The sequence below is a fragment of the Plecotus auritus genome, assembly GCF_963455305.1.
Source record: "Plecotus auritus genome assembly, chromosome: 2".
NCBI lineage: Eukaryota > Metazoa > Chordata > Mammalia > Chiroptera > Vespertilionidae > Plecotus > Plecotus auritus.
The window spans coordinates 64,660,340-64,680,141 of NC_137771.1; the positions used below are offsets into that span (position 1 = coordinate 64,660,340).

A 19,802-nucleotide genomic window follows, 5' to 3' on the forward strand; every position below is an offset into this window, starting at 1 on the left:
ACTAACAAGAAGTAATTCAACCCCAAAGACTGTCCTTTTCTAGGTTACTTCCCATTAAACCACTTAATCAGCTTTTTTTTTTTTTTTTTTTTTTTTTGTCTGTATGCCATGGTTATGGTTATGGAGTAATGCACAAGGAAGATTTTCACATTTCAGTTTGCTAGAATATAATCTTCTCCAGCTTTTAGTGTCCTCCTACACACTTAGCAGATTGTGGTGTATCTCTCAGAGAAGCATACATCCTCCCCTTTAGTTCTCTAAGGGAAAGACACTCACCGGGAATTAATAGAAAAGTCCAATTCCTTACCTACGCATCAGGTGTCACAAAGCACAAAGCTTTACTGAGCCAAGAAAAAAAATCTGTCATGAAGAGGATAATTGCTTCCACATTTAACACCTCCAACAAGAACACAAATAGCTAAACGCAGAAAATTTAAGACTATATTAAATCATTCTAGTAGAAAACCTCAAACTTATAAAGTGCTATAAAAAGTGAAGATCAATTAAATGTCATTTGCTTTGAGAGTCCATTTAGCGCATGCAGGGAGAGCGAAAGCTCCCTCTTGTGCACTTCTGGGTGGGGAGAGATGACATTATCAGAGGAAGGAAGTTAACTGGGCTTTTGTACCACTAGGTGATAATCAAGATGATTTTAAAAGACCTTGGATTTGCCAAGAACTCTTCTTTTGGATGAATTGGAGAGCACTTTAGTCTGGATATCTAAAGGACATACACAGCCTTCTTGTCAGTGGCCGTCTCTGGTCTGAGTCTCCCACTTGTCCCATCTCACTTCTATGGTCTCTCAGCTTGACATCTCTTAAATCTATTCTCCTCCAGGACTTCCATGTCATCATCCCTTCCTTAAAACCATCTTCCTACTCCCACTAGTTTCCATGTTAATAGATTATTTTTCACAACCAGTTGAGATCTCATCTGCATCTTCCATTCCTCTATTTAGCCATGAATTTTTATAATTAGTGTCAATATTGAAAGAAATTTGATGAGTTATAATTCAAATAGTGCAGAGGTTTGGGGCCTAATAGAGTTTAAATTAGTAACTCAACCATCCCAGTGACTTCAAGGCATGGCTAAGCTTGGAGCTCACAGAGACACATGAAAGAAAGAGTTCAGAAGATCCAGGTTCCATATAACACCTAAACCAACAGCCTGCACCCCACATGCAGGGCTCAGCCCTCCTCTCACAGCTGGGGAAATCACAAACATAACAGTCCTTATTCCTTTGGCTGAACAAATTTCTTTCGCTTTTCCAGATTCTCCCATGGAACGAGCAAACTTTGAGACAGCCTAAAGTACACTAAATGATGCAATGGGAGTTTTACAGCAATTCTCAGGGCCTAAAACAGTGCTTGAGATTCAGTAGGCTTTCTATAAATGTTTGCTTACTTGATAAGAATGAATCCAGTCCATTAAGAGAAACCCAGTTATATATTCTGCTGGGAAAAGTCCCTTTTGGGTGTTGCATGGCTGAATGTGTGATTAAGTGCATGTATTTGAGGGGGCAGAATTCTCACCAACCTAGCCAGCCCCCCACCAAAAGCCCTGTTTAGGAGTTTATAACAACAGCCTTCACTTTGGATTGGTGTGTGTGTGTGTGTGTGTGTGTGTGTGTAAAATGATTATTTTCTTTAGTTAAGCCTACACAAGGGCATTTCTTATGACAATAATTGTATATTGGGTTCAACTCACAGTTTCAACTCTTAGATAATAAACAAATGAAGAATTAAAATTTGCTGCCCAAAGAGCACCAGATCCTTACTCTCCAGAGGTACAAAGTACAAATGTCATCTTCATACACACAACACTGGAAGATATGTGTGTGCACTCACATATGTGTGCATATACATACTGCCTACTCTTGAGGCAACTGTGCTTCTTGCCCTCCCCTGATTCCTCCAACCCCAGGGGATATTGGAGGGGCACTGGATACCAGATGAGTCAAGCTGAGCTTCAGTGATCGTAATGCCCTGAAGCTCTGTAGCTTTCTGCAGAAAGAAAAAGCTTTGGCCCAATTATGGTGACTAGTTTTTTCACCCTACAGCAGCCGGGTGTCTACAATTCAGGCTGATAACTCCTGAAAATTCCTGGAAAGAACAAGGGTGTGAAGAGCAGCCTGTTTCTTATTGTGATCAGAAGAACCCTATACTTGGCCACCCCACTTCCACCTCCAGAACGCTGCTAAAATATTCTTTATAGAAGTCACCAATGTTCTATTTGCCAAACTGCACAGTTCCTCTTCAGTCTTCTTTTCACCTTCCAGTGGCAGAGACTGCTAGCTGTTCACTAAATCTATTTCCTCTTCCTCCTGGGTACCTGGCTAGACTACATTTCCCAGCCTACCTTGCAGTTAGGTAAGGCTGTGTGATTGGCTGCTCTCACGTAGAGGTGCTATGTGCTACTTTCAGGCCTGGGGTTATTATAATTATGTTCCACCATTAATTTTAAAATTTCTTAATAATTATATTATTGTCACTGCTATTTTAAGTGAGGTTCATTTTTATAGTAATAGTATGCAAATAAAAAGTCAGGGAAACTTGATTGTTATTTACTAGCTATTTCTTATAACAGTTATTATAATTAAAGCACAGTATGATATTAAAAGTACTGGTCAAAAAGATCAGAAATTTGGGGGTTTGTCAGCGTGGGCCTTTTTTCCTTACCTCAAAACCTGGTAATAAAAACAATCCACTCCATTTAAGTCCCAGATTTGGTGCAAAACTATTATTTCATTTTTTATTTTAAGGATAAAAAGTAGATTGCTTTAAAATATAATTTAAGGTCACAATGCTCATTCCCATCTCAGATTAAAAAGCCTTCAAAATCCTCTACAGTTTTCTATTAAACAGAGTAACTTAGAAGAAAAAAACCCTGAAATCGCTATAGCAGAATCAAAACATGAAAAATATTTTCTCACCACTCCTCATCTGTTCAACCTCACAGAAGTGCGTTCCAGTGGGAGTATGAATAAATGCGTGGACATGCTTAGCTCCATTCTGAAAATTAGAAACGAACATTGTTTCCAGTAAAATTTCAGCGTGTCATAAAGCCAGTTTCTTTAATTAAACTGAGAGCACAAATAAGTAAAGTAACCTTTTCAAAACGCTTCCAAGGGACTTCTTCCACATAGACTTGAGCTCTGATGACATGGTTAAAAGAAGAAAGGAAATGTTCACAGATATTCATAGCAAATGTTTCTATGCTTTTGATCTGTAAAAAGAAACAAAATGGGGGTGAGACCAAGATGGTGGCATACGCCTCCCACAACCACATCAAAATTACAACTAAAATACAAAACAACCATCATCCAGAACTGTCAGAAAGCTGGCTGAATGGAAGTCCTACACCTAAAGAAGAAAGAAGAGAGAACACAGAGACTGGTAGGAGGTGCGGAGGCACAGAGTGGGCTGATCCAGCACCCATGTGTGCCACTTTTTTAATTGGGAGGGAGATTGTCTCTGTGGAGGCCACCCGAAGAAGCAAGGGGTCCCAGCCCCACACCAGATGCCCAGCCCAGGGTCCCAGAGCTGGGAAAAGAAGTCCCCATAACTAATGGCTGTAAAAACCAGTGCGGATTGGGGCTCACTGACACAGAGGCTGCTGGAGACCCAGCTGCTCCTTCTAAAAGGTTGGCAGACAAACTGAATTTACAAGGTCCTGCTTCCTCTGAGCTCCAGCACCAGGGCAAGGCTCTCAGGACACAGACACATACAAGGAGGAACTGGATTGTTGGCATCAGGGCAGGAACTCGGGGGTGGCGTTCTCCCAGACGGGGTACTTGCAGGGATCATTGTTCCTAAGCTGGGATATCCCCAGTCACAGGGCTGACTGGCAGCCATTTCTGTTTGCTCCACCTTGGTGATTCCCTGAGACCTTGTCTCATCCAATTTCCAGCCCACCCAACCTGTGTGCAGCGGATTTTGCATATGAATAGCCTGTCCTTGCTCAGGCTAAAATCTGTCAAACAAACTGCAGCTAGGTCAGGGAGCCCCAAACCTATCAATAAAAGGCCCAAGACCCAGCACCAGCACCAGCCTGCCTTGATTCACAGCTGGGCCTCATCTGGGCACTTCCAAACCTGATACAAAGAGAAGGAATCTGCAGATCTCTCTGTAGCTCCTGCTGGGTGACCCCAGGCAGTGACTGCCTTTGCACCTCCCTGGAGACTCAAGAGCCAGTGTACCCAGTGGTCAGTGTGAGACCACGACAGATTACAACTCTTCACATCCATAAACAACACACTCAGGGGGCAGACTCAGTGAGCACCAAAACCCCACTGAAGCAAGTCCTGCTCCATAGGGTGTTTCCTGCACAATAGCTCTCCCACTGTAGTTGCAGCTGGTCCTTACAGCCAATAGGCCTAGAAGTCAATTCCTCCCAGTGACACCATCAGCAATCAAGGCTCAACTACAACAAAACTGTGCACACAGCCCACTATGTCCATCTCAGGTGATTGGGGGGCGGGGGCGGCTGAGCCACTGGGCCCTATAGGACACCTACTACACAAGGCCACTCTATCAACTCAAGAAGACTTAGCAGCTACCCAGTACATAGAAACAAACACAGGGAAGCAGCCAAAATGCAGAGACAAAGAAACATGTCACAAATGAAAGAAATGGAGGAAAGCAAACTACTGGATATCAAGTTCAAAATCACAGTTATAAGATCACTCAAGAATCTTCTAAAAACCTCCAAGGGACTTAGTGAGACTTTCAAGGGTCTTAGTGAGAATGCCAAAAAAATGGAAAAGGACAAATCAGAAATTAAGCATACACTAACTGAAATAAAGAATAATATGCAAGGATTCAACAGTAGACTAGAGGATCCTGAGAATCAAATCAAGGATTTGAAATATGAGGAAGCAAAAAACACCCAACCAGAAGAGCAAAAAGAAAAAAGAATCCAGAACTATGAAGATAGTGTAAGGAGCCTCTGGGACAACTTCAGGCGTACCAACATCCACATTATGGGGGTGCCAGAAGAAGACAGAGAGCAAGATCTTGAAAATGTATTTAAAGAAATAATGATAGAAAACTTCCCCTACCTGGTGAAAGAAATAGACTTACAAGTCCAGGAAGCACAGAGAGTCCCAAACAAAAGGAACCCAAAGAGGACCATACCAAGACACACCGTAATTAAAATGCCAAGGGCTAAAGACAAAGAAAAAATCTTAAAAGCAGCAAGAGAAAACAGTTAGTTATTTACAGGGGAGTGCCCATACAACTGTCAGCTGATTTCTCAACAGAAACTATGCAGGCCAGAAGGAAGTGGCAAGAAATAGTCAAAGTGATGAATAGCAAGGACCTACAACCAAGATTACTCTACCCAGCAAAGGTGTCATTTAGAATTGAAAGTCAGATAAAGAGCTTCACAGACAAAAACAAGCTAAAGGACTTTATTACCACCAAACCAGTATTATATGAAATGCTGAAGGGTATTCTTTAAGAAGATGAAGAAAAAGATAAAAAATGTGAACAACAAAATGGCAACAAATACATATCTATCAACAATTGAATCTAAAAATCAGAATAAACAAATGCAAAATCTAATGAATAGAATAAACTGATGAATAAAATAGAATCAGAGGCATAGAAATGGAACAGACTGATTATTCTCAGAGGGAAGGGAGGATGGTGAGCGGAAAGAAATTAAACAAAGATCTTATGTGTATACTAGTGGCCCGGTACACAAATTCGTGCACATTAAAAGGAAATTAATTAGAAGGTGGCCAGCCGGGCAGGACTGGGCAAGACAGGCCAGACACACCCTGGAGCCAACCTCCCGCGGTCCCTCCCAGGCTGACCACACCTGGATGGTGCCATGGCTCGAAGGGCATCTGCAGTCACTGCTGCTCCACAGTAAACTAGATTCAGGGCTGACAGTGCCCCAGCAACAACATAACGCATGGCTGAAGGTGGAATCACATGGCCCCGTGAGGAATTGGGCTCCCTCCTCTCTGGTTCCGGGGTGCATCACCCGAGAACTGCTGCTGCCAAGTCACTGCAGCTTGGCAACTCCTGCGTTGAGCATCTGGCCCCTGATGGTCAGTGTGTGTCATACTTACTGGCTGGTCGGATGGTCAGATGGTTGGATGGTCACTTAGCATTTTATATATATAGATATGCATTACCTATGAACACAGACAATAAGGTGGCGAAGGCCTGGGGTAGGGCAGGACCCGGGTAGAGTGGAGCAATAGGGGGAAAAAGAGGGATAAGTATAATAATCTCAACAATAAAGATTTAAAAAAAAAAACAAAATGCTAGTGATCAGAAATACTTGTCCCAGTTAAAAATAATTTTTAATATCCATGGATCTCCTTTTCGAATCAAGTGCTATATAGAGACAGAGAAATGTAGAATTAGAAAGAATCTTGAGAGCTGAATTGATTGTTATTCCAATTTTTCACAAGGGCTCCTAAGTGTAATTAATAAATCACCATCACCAAGTGAGACTATAATTATTTTTAAAGAAATCTGCTTTGTAGGACATGTGTCAATCAGTAGATGAGCAAAAGTAGCTTATTCAGGTGCTTCTCGCAGTGAGCTTGCCATCACCTACACCAGGTACAGTACTACATTATACTCCAAAACACTCTGGTCTCTTTATGAGGCTGGCAAATAGGCCTCCCAGTTTTCCAAGGAAAAATGTCAATGAAGGGTCGCTTCAGCTTTCTTTGCCTTGCAAACAGGCTTTCTATTGACCATCCTCAGCTCTTCACCCCCATAAAGCAGCTCCCTACTTCCACACAAATTCTCCATATTAATCTCCAGGCAATGTTTGATGGTGTTATCATAATCTACAGATTATTTAGGGCTTTCCTATAATTAAAGTGGACTATTTATACAGGTTTCCCCAATATAATTCCAACATTTTTGAGACATTTTCTACCTGTTGTCCTAGAATAATTATTAATAGCATCCCATTCCACTCTCAAAAGTGTCCTGGTTTGGAAAATGAAAGGACTAACTTGAAAAGATATATACACCCCCATGTTAATTGCAGCATTATTACAGTAGCCAAAATATGGAACTAATCTAAGTGTCCACCAATGGATGAATGGATAAAGAAAATGTGATCCTATATAATAAAAGGCTAATATGCAAATCAACCAAACGGCGAAACGACCGGTCGCTATGACGTGCACTTACCACCAGAGGGCAGATGCTCAACGCAGGAGCTGCCCCCTGGTGGTCAGTGCACTCCCACAGGGGGAGTGCCGTGCAGCCAGAAGCCGGGCTCACAGCTGGCGAGCACAACGGACTGCAAGAGGATGCAGGCCCAGCTGAGGGACAACACCCCCCCACCCCCGCAAGTGTATGAATTTCATGCACTGGGCCTCTAGTGTGTGTGAGTGTGTGTGTGTGTGTGTGTGTGTTGAAATTTTGCCATTTGCAAAAACATAGATGGAACTTGAGGGCATTATGCTAAGTGAAATAAGTCAAACAGAGAAAGAAAAACGCTGTATGATCTACTTGTATGTGGAATCTAAAACAAACACAAAACAAACTAATAAAACCAAGCCCATAGATACAGACAACAGATTGGTGGTTGCCAGAGGTGAGGGGCCGGGGGTGAGGAGTCAAATGAATAAAAGGAGTTGAAAGGTACAAACTTCCAGTTGTAAAATAAATAAGTCCTGGGGATGTAATGTGCAGCATGGAGACTACAGTTAATAAGACTATACTGCATATTTGAAAGTGGCTAGGAGAGGAAATCTTAAAAGTTATCACAAGAAAAAATTCTGTAACTATGCATGGTGATGGATATTAACTAGACTTATTGTGGTGAACATTTTGCAATAAATACAAATATCAAATCATTATTATGTACACCTAAAACTAAGGTAATGCCGTATGTCTATTATACCTCAATTTAAAAAATAGGAAAAAATGTGTTCTGGTTTGGATAAAAAATTATACAATCATCTTATCTAACATGAATTAATTTAGTGTTTAAACATCCAGATTCATTCCTTCACTTCTCTTCACCTCTCACACAGTACAGAAAATGTAAGAACCTATGCTACCCAGCTCTCTTTTTTGGTGCAGTACAAAAACCTGTTTTCAATTTATGTTTTTAAGAGAGCAATGCCTTTGTCCATAGCCATGTCTGTGCTTGCTGGGCCATTCTGATTAGCAAGAGAAAGGTTCAGAGTGGAGATATGCCTTACAGAATTTGTATTTCAGTTAAATTTGCTCATTTCATGGATGTGGATTTCATGCAAAAAAGCATGAGAAAAGAAGCTTTCCTATCTACATTTCTTGTCTTTTAGGCTTCTTAACAAATAAAAATTTTTTTCTTGAATTGCCCAGAAATCTGCTGGTGGGCCAGCACAGCTTCACTCACACTTAAAGAAACTTGAGGTGAAAGTGCTAAAATATCAGACTCTATTGGTTCCAATGCCCTTTGGAAGAGTGTAATTGCCACCATACATGGATACTAAATGGTCATGGAGTTAGTAAGACTAGGAAAGCATTAAAAGATGGACAAATATATTTCAAAGTGTATCTTGTACTTAAGATTTTCTTCTATAGCAACACCAAGAAGAGAAATGGTATTTTCTTCTATAAATTTTAAGAGGAAAAAATAAATAATTAGACTCAAAGAAATGCATGACAAAAATGTGTAAATTTATAACCTAAAACACTCTCAGGACCTTGATTTGTCATGGTCCTAATCAAGAGATAACTGTAAAATTCTTTAATCGGATTCTCTATCTAAAAGGTGTTATAGAGTGTTGAGATCTAAGAAAAGAGAAAAAAGAGGTGATTTTAAAACAAACAAACAAAAAACAACCAAACTTTTCTGTAAGACTGGGAACTTTAGAATGGAAAAGAAAACTTTTTTTAATGGCTTAAATGTAAAAATAAGGTTTAAAAGCAAAGGGAACTTGAAATAAGCAAGCAATATTATTATGTTATAGAATAGTGAATCCTACATCATGATTGGCAGCATCTAAGAACAACAACACATACTCCTTTGAACTTTGCCAAGACGTGAACTGTGTTCTTGATGGTGTCTGTAGGGATGATATCTGAATTATCTCCATGTAGATAATCTTTTTTGGAGCTCAGAGTAAGTTGTACCGAAGTTGCCACCTCTTTAATGATGTGAAATTTTCCATCTCGCTGAATACGGAGAACTTTTACCATATCCTTCCCGTAGCCAGTTCGGACAAACTCCACCTCATCATTCTGCAATGAAAACATAGTCGTTGATAAAGGCTAAGTGAAAGCAAAAGGTCAATTGCAATTTCTTTAAGCCTTAATTGTATCATATACAGCAGGTCCCCGTTCTGTTATAATTGATCAGATGCCATACCAACTTAACTCTTATTTATATCAATTAACCTATGCTAAAACTGGTTACATAATAATGTTATTTCACTGTAGTTCCAAGAACCTATCAATGTTAAGTGTGGAATTACTATAATTGTAAACAGCGAGAATCAGAGTATTCTTGAAAGCAAGGTCATGTCTTACTTTTGAAGAAGAATGAGAACTTGTATGGAGAAAGGAGAATCACAAGTAACCAATGAAACTATATCAGATTGGCCTGAACACAGTTAGATGGCTTTCTTGATAATAATAAGTAATAATAACTGTACTTCATGGGCTAAACTACTCTGTTTTATTTAATCCCTGCTAAGGTAATGCTTATAAAAGCTCTGACAGGGGTTCTCAAACTATAGCCCGCAGGCCACATGTGGCCCGCCGAGGACATTTATCCGGTCCCCCGGGTGCTGCTGCCTATCCTGCTTAGCAGCCGGCTCGTCCCGGGCCCACAGTGTGCATAGGAATTTGTTCATAGTTGGTTTTTTTAATTATAGTCCAGCCCTCCAACGGTCTGAGGGACAGTGAACTGGCCCCCTGTTTAAAAAGTTTGAGGACCCCTGCGTCTGAGAACTAATTTTATTCCCATTTTACAGAGGGAGAAACTGAGGTTCAAAGAGTTTAAGCAACTTGCCCTACTACACATAGTTAGTAAAGGAGAGAGCCAAGCACTCACACTCAGGTCTGTTGACTTTACATTGTGTACTCCTAACCACTACATAAACAGCCTTTCTTGTATAAAATGCTTTGACTATGTTAACTGGAAATAATTTTATTCCCTTTTTTGTAGAGAGTGATATTCTGGAGAAAATGTCCTGTGATCAATAAAAACAATTTGAAAATTGATTCTTTCACCTGCTGCCAGGAAGCAGCGTAATTAGTGACAGGGTCCAGATTACCTTCAGGAGCGCAGAGCCAGGGCCATCTGACGCAGGGAAAGCTATGATTCAGCAAAGAGACACTTAATCAGAGCTTCGTGATTGAGTCATTAGTACTCTTGTCTGAAGCTGGAGCCCTCGCTAGCTAATATGTCCGTCTCCACTGCTGGGTTCCACGGGACTTGTCCCTGGGCTTTATTGGTGTTTGAGAGGAGAGGCAGGAGGAAGCAGAGGAACAGAAAAACTTTTTTTTTTCAGCATTGAAATTGAACATTAAAATTGTAATGAAAGACGGGACAAAAGTAAATCAAAAACAACATTCAGTGAGAATGTGGGGAAGGGCACAAGGAAGGGAACTGGCCTGCTCATCGCACATAGGTGATATGCTGAGATACCCCCAGGGCTGCCTACAAATGTTTGCATAAAAAATCACCAGATGCCCTGGGATTAAAATTCCAGCCGACATCAGAAATTATTGTAATGTTCTGAATCACAATGATGTGAGAGGCTGTCTTAAATCTTGGGGATAAACCCTAAAAATGCATGGTGTCTGAATTCAATCCTTTCTCTGTGGGAAAGACACATTGAAGGGACAACTCTTGGAGAGACTCCTCAAAAGCCTCTGACCCAATCATTGGGAGACTTATCCTTCAAAAAAAGCATCAATAAGAAAACAGAAGGAGCAGACTTAAGGGATCCTAAGAAGAACTATAATAGTGGCAGGGAAAGGGGCATGTTGTATGGTTATAATGGCTTTGGAATCAGAGCAGGCCCAAATGCTGCCTTCCTACTTATAGCTTTGTAGCTTGTGACAAATAATTTGATGTCTCTGAGCCTCAACTTTCCCATTTGCACCAATGAAGTTAGACACTCCTTCTTGTAGGGTTGCTGGTGAGTATGAAAGACCTGGTTCAGTTCCTAGTGCCTAGAGATGCAGAGAGGTCAACCCTAATAATAGTGGTCACATCAGGCCTGGCTGTGGACACAGGAGCAGCAGAGAGAGCCAAGGGGACCTTGAGAAGGTCCAGTTTTTGGAGTGGAGAACGCTACTGGTAGCAGCCGAGAAAGACTCTGATGTGCCTGGAGCATCAAGAGATTCTGCCTGGGGGAGGGAGGCACTTGGCTGGCTTGGGGTCCTTGGATGATATGGGCTGGGATCCAGAACCAAAGTCTCTGAAATTCTCCATTGTCCCCAGTGCACAGTAAGACTCAACAAATGTTATTCCTCAGTTCCCTTCTCTGCCACAAAATACTCAAGGCACAGTAGGTTAGTCTGTGAAAGCAAGTGGTCCCTAAGTGGTATCTATAAAGATTAAATGATAGCCACTCTTCCTAGCCCCAGCCTGCTCGTCTTTCCAGCTTCCTATCTCGCCACACTATTTTGAACTGCTTCGCTGTCCTGAGCTGACTGTGGTTGCCTAGGCTCCGCATGCTTTTCTGCCTGTAGACCTTTGAATTTGCTATTCTTTCTTTCTTGAACACTCTTTCTCTTCCTCACTACCCAGCTACCAACCTCTTCACCTGCCTAACTTCTTCTAGGCATCCGTCAATCTCAGATGTCACTTCTCCCGGTAATGTGCCCCAGCCCCTCAGGTCTGGAGTAGGAGCCCTTCTGTGCGCTCTATTGCAATTGCCTCATTTTGTGTCTAATTTCTTCAGGAATGGTAAATTATGGAAGCAGGAACAACTTTTATCTTAGTTGTTATGGCAACCCCAGTGCTCCGCACAGTGCCTGGAACATGAAGAGGTACTTAATAAAGTGCTTAATAAATGTGTCTTGAATGAATGAATGGTGCACCACCACCTCCACCCCTGTGTGGTGACACAGAATAGTTCATGAAAATACCCCAAAGATTTCAATCAGGAAGAGCTGCTTTAGCTCAATCAGGAAGTTCCTCTTCCTGGGAAGGTGGGGAAGGCCCCTTCTTTCCTCTGATCACCCCAGCCTGGAGATCACAGGCACAGCTGGCCAGAGAACAAAGGCCCAGGAAGGGCAGAGCTGAGTGTAGACAGTCATCGATGCAGCACAAAGTGTTCACATTGCTAACAAGACCGAGCACTCCAGCACAGCGCGGCCATCCCAGAGTTCATGCATGTCACACACGAGAGAGGTCAGTGCTCCTTAGCGAGCTCCTGACTAGGTTTTGGCACCCTAGCAAGGCTTGAGTAATCAAGCTTGCTGAGCAATGAGTCCGAATAAAAAGGACACAACCTTCTGAGGCTGGAACAGAATGGAACAAGAACGATGTGGGACACCCAAGGGTCTCTCAGCAGGACCTGACAACACAGGTAATAGCCTGGACCCCAGCTGACCTTGTTCTTTTCAATAAGGCTTCCTCACTTCCATAGTCAGAGAAATCAGAAGTAAGTGCCAGAACCTACTGTGCATCATGCCCAGTATGGTGCAAAGACCCACATCCGAGACCGCTGCACAGTAAAATGCAAAGGTCGCTCTCATCTGGCGCGTGGGCAGGGGCTGAGAGCATGGGCTCTGGGCTCTGGAGTCAGGCAGGCTGCGTGTGGATCTTTGTCCTGCTGCCTAGTAGCTCTGTGAATGGAGGCAAATTTCTCCATCTATAAAATGGGAATAATCGTAGTGCGTATTTCTTAGGATTGCTGTGAGGATTACATAAGAAAAAACATTAAGTACTTAGAAGAGTGTTTGGCAAATAGTAAGTGTTCAATAAATGTTAGCTATAGCTATCATTGATAAATAATAATTCTATTTCAAATTTTGCATCAAAGGGTCGTGTGGTTACTGTTATCGATAAATACCCAGACTGCACACTAACCCAGAACCAGGGTGGCAAACATCAAAGACTGCTGCTGTGATGAGGCCTGAGTCAGCCTTCATACTTCTGCTAGGATCTCCTGCCCCGGGCTGTGTGGCTTGAGGACATGGTTACAAAAGGACTCAATTTCCTAGAGAAACACTCTGGACAAAATAGCAGGAGTAAATCTTTTCCTGCCTCTACCTGAGAAAAATCCCCTTTTCTTAGACATCTTTTGAAATACCAAAGGATAGAGACCCATTATTTGCCTGTAAGTAATGTTGGAGGAAACTCTCAGAGATTTTAAGTAAGTCGTATGAAGTTTCACTTCTGTAATGAGATAGTGAGTGTTCTCTAACTCCCAGGTCATATTGAAAGTGATGGAGGCTGTCACTACAGGTCTCAGGGGTCTTAGCCTGGAGTCTGTTAACCTCAACAGGGCCCCATGGATGGATTTGAGGCAGAAAAATATTAGGAAAGATAAGGTAAAACTTTTACAAATTTAAATTTTAAAATAACTGGAATTTTCTTTCAAGAGCAGCATCTATACCCTCTATAGCAGAGAGGAATACAAAAGGGCTAGCTATTTAGGACCCATCACCCAAGTATGAATATCGATTCAGGTGTAGTTGTGCTGTGATAACTGGAAGAACTATGCATGGAGACAGCCTCTGGAATGTGATGAAGTTCTTCCAATTCTCTGCCCAGGCTTGCCCTCTTGCCTGGCTACTTTCTTGCACATTTGTGAACAAAAGGACTTGGGAAGAAAATCCTGAACTGACATAGAGGAAGGAGCACTCCAATGAACAATATTAATATCACTTAGGTGAATTCTAACAATATGGAACGAGAAGAACAATAATGATGAATATAACAACCTCAGAGGCAGCTGGCATTTTTTCAGTTGCCTAGGATCTACTAAATGTCATATGGGAAAATATTGATATCTAGTGGAAAATCATGGGGCTTTAGGCAATAGAGTAGTTTATTTTTGCCATCAAGGAGGGATGTGCCCTGAGTTATGTTCAAAGGGTGACCCTAAAGGGATTTGTCAAACAGATGTTTCCAGGAACAGTACAATTTATACTCTTAATATGGTAGAGAGAAAGGGTGAACTGCTACTTAATGAAGACTCCATTTACAGGTGCTCCATTATTTCCATACTTCTGCCTGCTACAAAAAAAGAGAGAGTCGTCACTAAATGCCAGGGGAAATGCTCATTTTCTTGCCAGCCTCTCCAGGGCTCCAGCAGCCTTAGGGGAGGAAACTGGAACAGGGCCCTGAATTGGGGGCAAGATACCCCACAAACAAAGAATCGATGAAGACCTCCATAAAGGCAGTTAAGAAAATTTTACTGAAATGCATACACTAAAACATATATCTCACCCTAGCCAGTTTGGCTCAGTGGATAGAGAGTTGGCCTGCAGACTGAAGGGTCATGGGTTCAATTCTGGTCCAGGGCACATACCTTAGTTGCAGGCTTGAACCCCAGCCCTGGTTGGGGCACATGCAGGAGGCAACCAATTGATGTGTCCCTCTCACATCGATGTTTCTCTCTTTCCGTCTCTCCCCTGCCTTTGCACTCTCTCTAAAAATCAATGGCAAAATATCTATTGATATTTTTAACAACAAAAAGATATTTCTTTCCTAATGTATGTCTTGAAAATAAAAATAATACTAGCAACCATTTAGTGAGGGTTTGGTATGCATCAGGAACTTTGCATATATTACTTCCTTTAATTCTTAAAAAAAAAACAAACACCTGTAAAGTAGTTATATTATCCAAGTTTGACAAAGGAAGACACTAGGGTAGGGTAATCTACGAAGGTCAGACAGTTACTAGGTGATAGAACAGGAGGAGAACCCAGCCCATTTGGCTCCAGATGACATGCCCTTACCCACTACCTCAGAGTCCCTACATCCCTTGCTGGCAAGCCCCTCCACTCATTAGGAACAGAAAAAAAGCATTCTGATCCCAACAGGAAGGGGGATGGCCATACTATTGCAGAAACCTATATTTCTGCATCATTTTTAAATTTTCCACCCAATGAGACCTACAGTATCTTATCTATTCCTCATAAAAACCTCCCTATTCAATATAATAAAAGCCTAATATGCTAAGTGTCCGGTCATCTGGTCAAACGTTCAACCAATCAAAGCATAATATGCTAATGATATACTAAGGCCGCTCAACCGCTTGCTATGACGTGCACTGACCACTAGGGGGCAGATGCTCTGGCCGATAGGTTGGCTTGCTGCTGGGTCCGGCTAATAGGTACTGAGCAAGATGGGCTGGACACACCCTGGAGTCCTCCCGTGGTCCTTCCCCAGCTGGCCAACCTCCCGCATCTCTCCCCGGCCCTGATCATGCACTGGTGCGGTCCCTCGGCCTGGCCTGCACCCTCTTGCAATCAGGGACCCCTCAGGGGATGTTGGAGAGCCAGTTTTGGCCCGATCCTGCAGGCCAGGCCGAGGGACCCCACTGGTGCACGAATTGGTGCACTGGGCCTCTAGTTTTAAAAATAAACTAGCTCACCCTTGCTCAGTGGATAGAGCATCAGCCTGCAGACTGAAGGGTCCCAGGTTTGATTATGGTTAAAGGCATATGCCTGGGTTGCAGGCTCAATCCCCAGTTGGGGCCATGCAGGAGGCAGCTGATCAATGAGTCTCTGTCATCATTGAGGTTTCTATCTCTCTCTCTCCCTCTCCCTGCCTCTCTGAAATCAGTAAAAATATATTTTTAAAAATATAAATATAAAAATAAACTAGCTCAGAGATGTTAAGCGAGCTGCCCAAAGTCACACAGCTGATAGATAGGCAGACAGGTATAGTAGAAAAAGCTTGCTGAGACTGTCAAGTTTTATTTTACTTACACTATGCTAGGCAGAACTTACCCAACACTGAGAGATACCCCCCCCACCCAAAACATCACTTTTTCTAGCACTTCAGTCATTTTTTTTAATTACAGGAAAAGTATAAGCTCAGATAGATTCTGTGTTTATTGCAAGAACATTTAGGCTGTGAAGTAAGGGGAGAATCGGAGGGTAATTGCCCTTTGGGGCAGGATGAAAACTCAGCTTCATGCCTTTAACCACAGGGCACTATGTTTGAATTAAACATTGACTTTTATCCAGCTGATGTAGACTTATGTGTGGTCATCAGAACCATGTTGCCAATGGAATGGTTTTAGTCCATCTGTAAGGACAAAGAAGCAGGTGCATCTTGGAAGAAAAGGAAACAAGGTGGGAAGGAACCAGCATTGAATGACCTCCTATTTATGTGTCAGAGGCTGTGCACACAGCATCTCATCGAATCCTGATAGCGCTCTGAAGGTGCAGATCATGAATCCCACCTTTACAAAAGGAAGCTGATGTTCATCATTTTCATTTGGTCAAAACCACTTGGCTAATGAGCATCGGGGGCAGGCATGGAACCCAGGTGTGCCTGATTATTTGCACTCTATTCCCACTGCCTTCCTGACACATTACAATGAAGTTCTTTATAATGGGATTTTACCTACATAACCACTTTTATTTATTTCTCTGACTAGTTTTAATTCATTCTAAACTCACATAACCCCAAACCCTTTTCCATTCAATTCCTACGTTCACCTATATTTACTTAGTGTCTTCTATGTGACAAGCACCACAGTAAGCTCTCTAGAAACAACAGTAAACAAGACAGACACTGTTCTACCCTGATAGAGAGTATACGTTAGAACAAACTTTCTTGGTAAAGAATCAGAAAGCTAGTATTTTAGACTTTGCAAGCTGTTATGATCTCTGGTGCAACTGCTCAGTTCTGCCATAATAGCATAAAGTAGCTACATAATACATGCATGAATGTGTATGACTGTGTTTCAATAAAGATTCTTTATAGAAACAGACAGTGGGCCAGATTTGGCTCACAGGAGTTTGCTGACCTCTGCTCTCTAAAGTAACCCAGAAAAGTCATCAAGTAATCAGAACACATTCTTATAATTACTCTAATTGAAAAAATACAGTGAGCTCTGGGTCTATATTTCAGGGACACCTAAGCCAGATGGAGAGAGATTCAGGATGGCTTCCAGGAGGAATTGGCATTTACAAAACCACCTGAAGAATGAGTAAGAATTAACCAAATAAAATTTTTCTGGCCCTCTTCCACTTATGTTCTCCTTCAACCACATCTCTTAAGAACAATTCTTTGTTTTATAAATATTTGAGTCTTTTTGCTTGTCTCATCCCTTCTTATCAAAATAATTCAAGTCCCCTGCCCTTCCTCCCTCAACAAGTGCATCAACTTTTTCCCTCGGTCTGTCACATTCTAGATTTTACTCCATACATCGGCAGTCTTTTAAAGTTTGAACAAAAATAAAAGTTGAACTTAAACTTTATGATATGTAAATCAGACCTAAAAAGCCTATTGAAAATAAATAAATAAAGTCAGGAGTCCTTACAAGATGACTAATCTTTTTAAAAATATAGGTTTTTATTGATTTCAGAGAGGAAGGGAGAGGGAAAGAGAGATAGAAACATCAGTGATGAGAGAGAATCATTGATTGGCTGCCTCCTGCACACCCCCTACTGGGGACCGTGCCTCTTGCATGTCCAGGAATTGAACCATGACCTCCTGGTTCATAGGTGGACATTCAACCACTGACCCACAGCAGCCAGGCAGGATGACTAAACTTTGATGAAGCCAGCACAGACCAGGGTCTAGAAAAACTTAACTTTATCTCAGTCTCAAAAAATTCTCACAGATTAAGCTTCTATGAGCATGTATTCATAGTCCAAAATCAAAAGTACACAATGAGAGAGAGAGAGAGTTGTAGAAACCACAGATAGCAAAGTGTGACTTGCAAAGTCTTCAGATATTAAAATTATCAGGCATAAAGTACAAAAAATGTATACTTAATATTTCATAGACATAAGAGAGAAGAATGAATTTATCTTCTTCTTGAGATAAGAGTGTAGCTTCTCTTGAACAAGAAGCAAGGAACCATGAAAAAGACGAAGTAAATTTTAAAAAGAACCCAGTAGACCTTCTAGAAATGCATTGATAAGTGGATTAGTTATTTTGAAGGGACAGATTAAGTAATAGATTAATGGCGCCAAAGAGAGAATGAAAGAACCGGGAGATAGATCCAAATAAAGAAGCAAAGCCCTAGCCGTTTTGGCTCAGTGAATAGAGCGTTGGCCTGCAGACTGAAGGGTCCCGGGTTCGATTCCGGTCAAGGGCATGTACCTTGGTTGTGGGCACATCCCCAGTGGGGTGTGTACAGGAGGCAGATGATCAATGTTTCTCTCTCATTGATGTTTCTAACTCTCTATTCCTCTCCCTTCCTCTCTAAAAAATCAATAAAATATATTTTTAAAAAATAAAATAAAATAACGAAGCAAAGATTAATGCAGATACACAGGAGACAGAATACATGAAAGAGATATAAAATGTACTAGAAATATATAATAGAGCAAATGTGGAAGAGGCAGAATTCCAAGAGATCAAGACTGAGATTTTCTAGAATTACTGAACAAATAAATGTAAACTTTTAACCATAAAATAAGAAGCCCATTAACAAGTGAAGAACTCTTTCTTGTTCAATACACTTGGCCAAGTTACAACGAAGAAATTTTCTACTATTTTTTAGATGTGATTATGTTGTGAGGCAGAGATGGTATATTTATAATATTGTATTGCTTGGGCTTAAAAGGTAGGAAATATTGTGAAAAACATTCTGCCCAGTTTACATTTTCTCCATATGCCAAATTCACTGTGTTTCTGTCCACAACGTTATTTTGCTATTTTTAGTAAAAGCTGGGACAAGTTGGAATCTAGGCTTTAGGGTGATGTTGAAATCCCTGGAGCTCCACAGCATCCAATACAGTGTTCAGCCACTAGTGATTGCATAAGGAAGGATGTTGACTGAAATCAGCATGATCTCGTCAGCAGCAATGGGAGATAAGAAAGCTTACTGAAAGCAACATTTGAAAGTAAGTTACCTACCAGCATTTTTCCAGACCTTGAAATAAAATTAGATTTAGCAAAAACCATCTTAACTCAGATGTACCCCAGCTCAATTACAGAAAGGGCTCAGGTTGTAATAAAAATCATCTTAGCTAATATTTGTGGATCATTTTCTATTTGCCAGGCAATGGGCTAAGCATGTAATGAGGAGAAAGCAGAAATTATTTTCTATCTTATTCAACAAATGTTTAGCCTACATAACTGAAAACAAGATGCTTATATTCTCTTTATTCTCTAAATGCATCACTGAATCATAAACCTGGCATACTCAGCTATTACCATTGTAATGCCAAAAGGTATGGCAAGATAAATAAAATAATTTTATTTCATTTTAACTTAGAAAAGTAAACTTCAGGCTATGAAAATTTTTAAAAATTGATGAAAAGGTTGGGGTTGCTGAGATGCCTTTTTTTTTTTTTTTTTTTTTTTTTTTTTGCTGAATTCAGTAAAAACATATATAAAACAAAATAGTACCTGTGGAGAAATGGTCAGAAAAATGTTCCTTGGTTTACCAATTTGGTGGGTTGTGCATCTACCAGACACAGCATAGCCTTGACCTCAGAGCAGCGAGCCTTAGAGTTTAAGGTACTCCAGCATTACCCAAAATCTTGTGAAAAAGGTAGATTCCTGCGCCTAACTGGAAGGATTCTGATTTAGCAGGTTTGAGGTGAAGCCCAGAATTTTGCCCTTTTCACAGGCACTGTGGGAAAATGTGAGTGGGTGGTCTAAACATACCTCACAAAATTCTTTTTTAGGAGAAATAGAACCCCAAGCCCTCCCTTCCTTATAAACCCTGA

At 41.2% G+C, this 19,802-nt stretch overlaps 1 protein-coding gene across 1 annotated transcript in view; it reads right to left on the minus strand.

Annotated features, from left to right (window-relative positions):
* The window catches only part of LOC308242761 (uricase-like), a 34,031-nt gene that overhangs the window by 12,612 nt on the left and 1,617 nt on the right, over nucleotides 1-19,802 (minus strand). Inside the window, exons 3-5 of the mRNA XM_080657285.1 lie at nucleotides 8,994-9,212; nucleotides 3,109-3,225; nucleotides 2,933-3,011 (exon numbers count right to left, since the gene is read on the minus strand). Coding sequence (XP_080513411.1) covers nucleotides 2,933-3,011; nucleotides 3,109-3,225; nucleotides 8,994-9,212 — 415 coding nt within the window. The remainder of the gene's footprint in view (nucleotides 1-2,932; nucleotides 3,012-3,108; nucleotides 3,226-8,993; nucleotides 9,213-19,802) is intronic.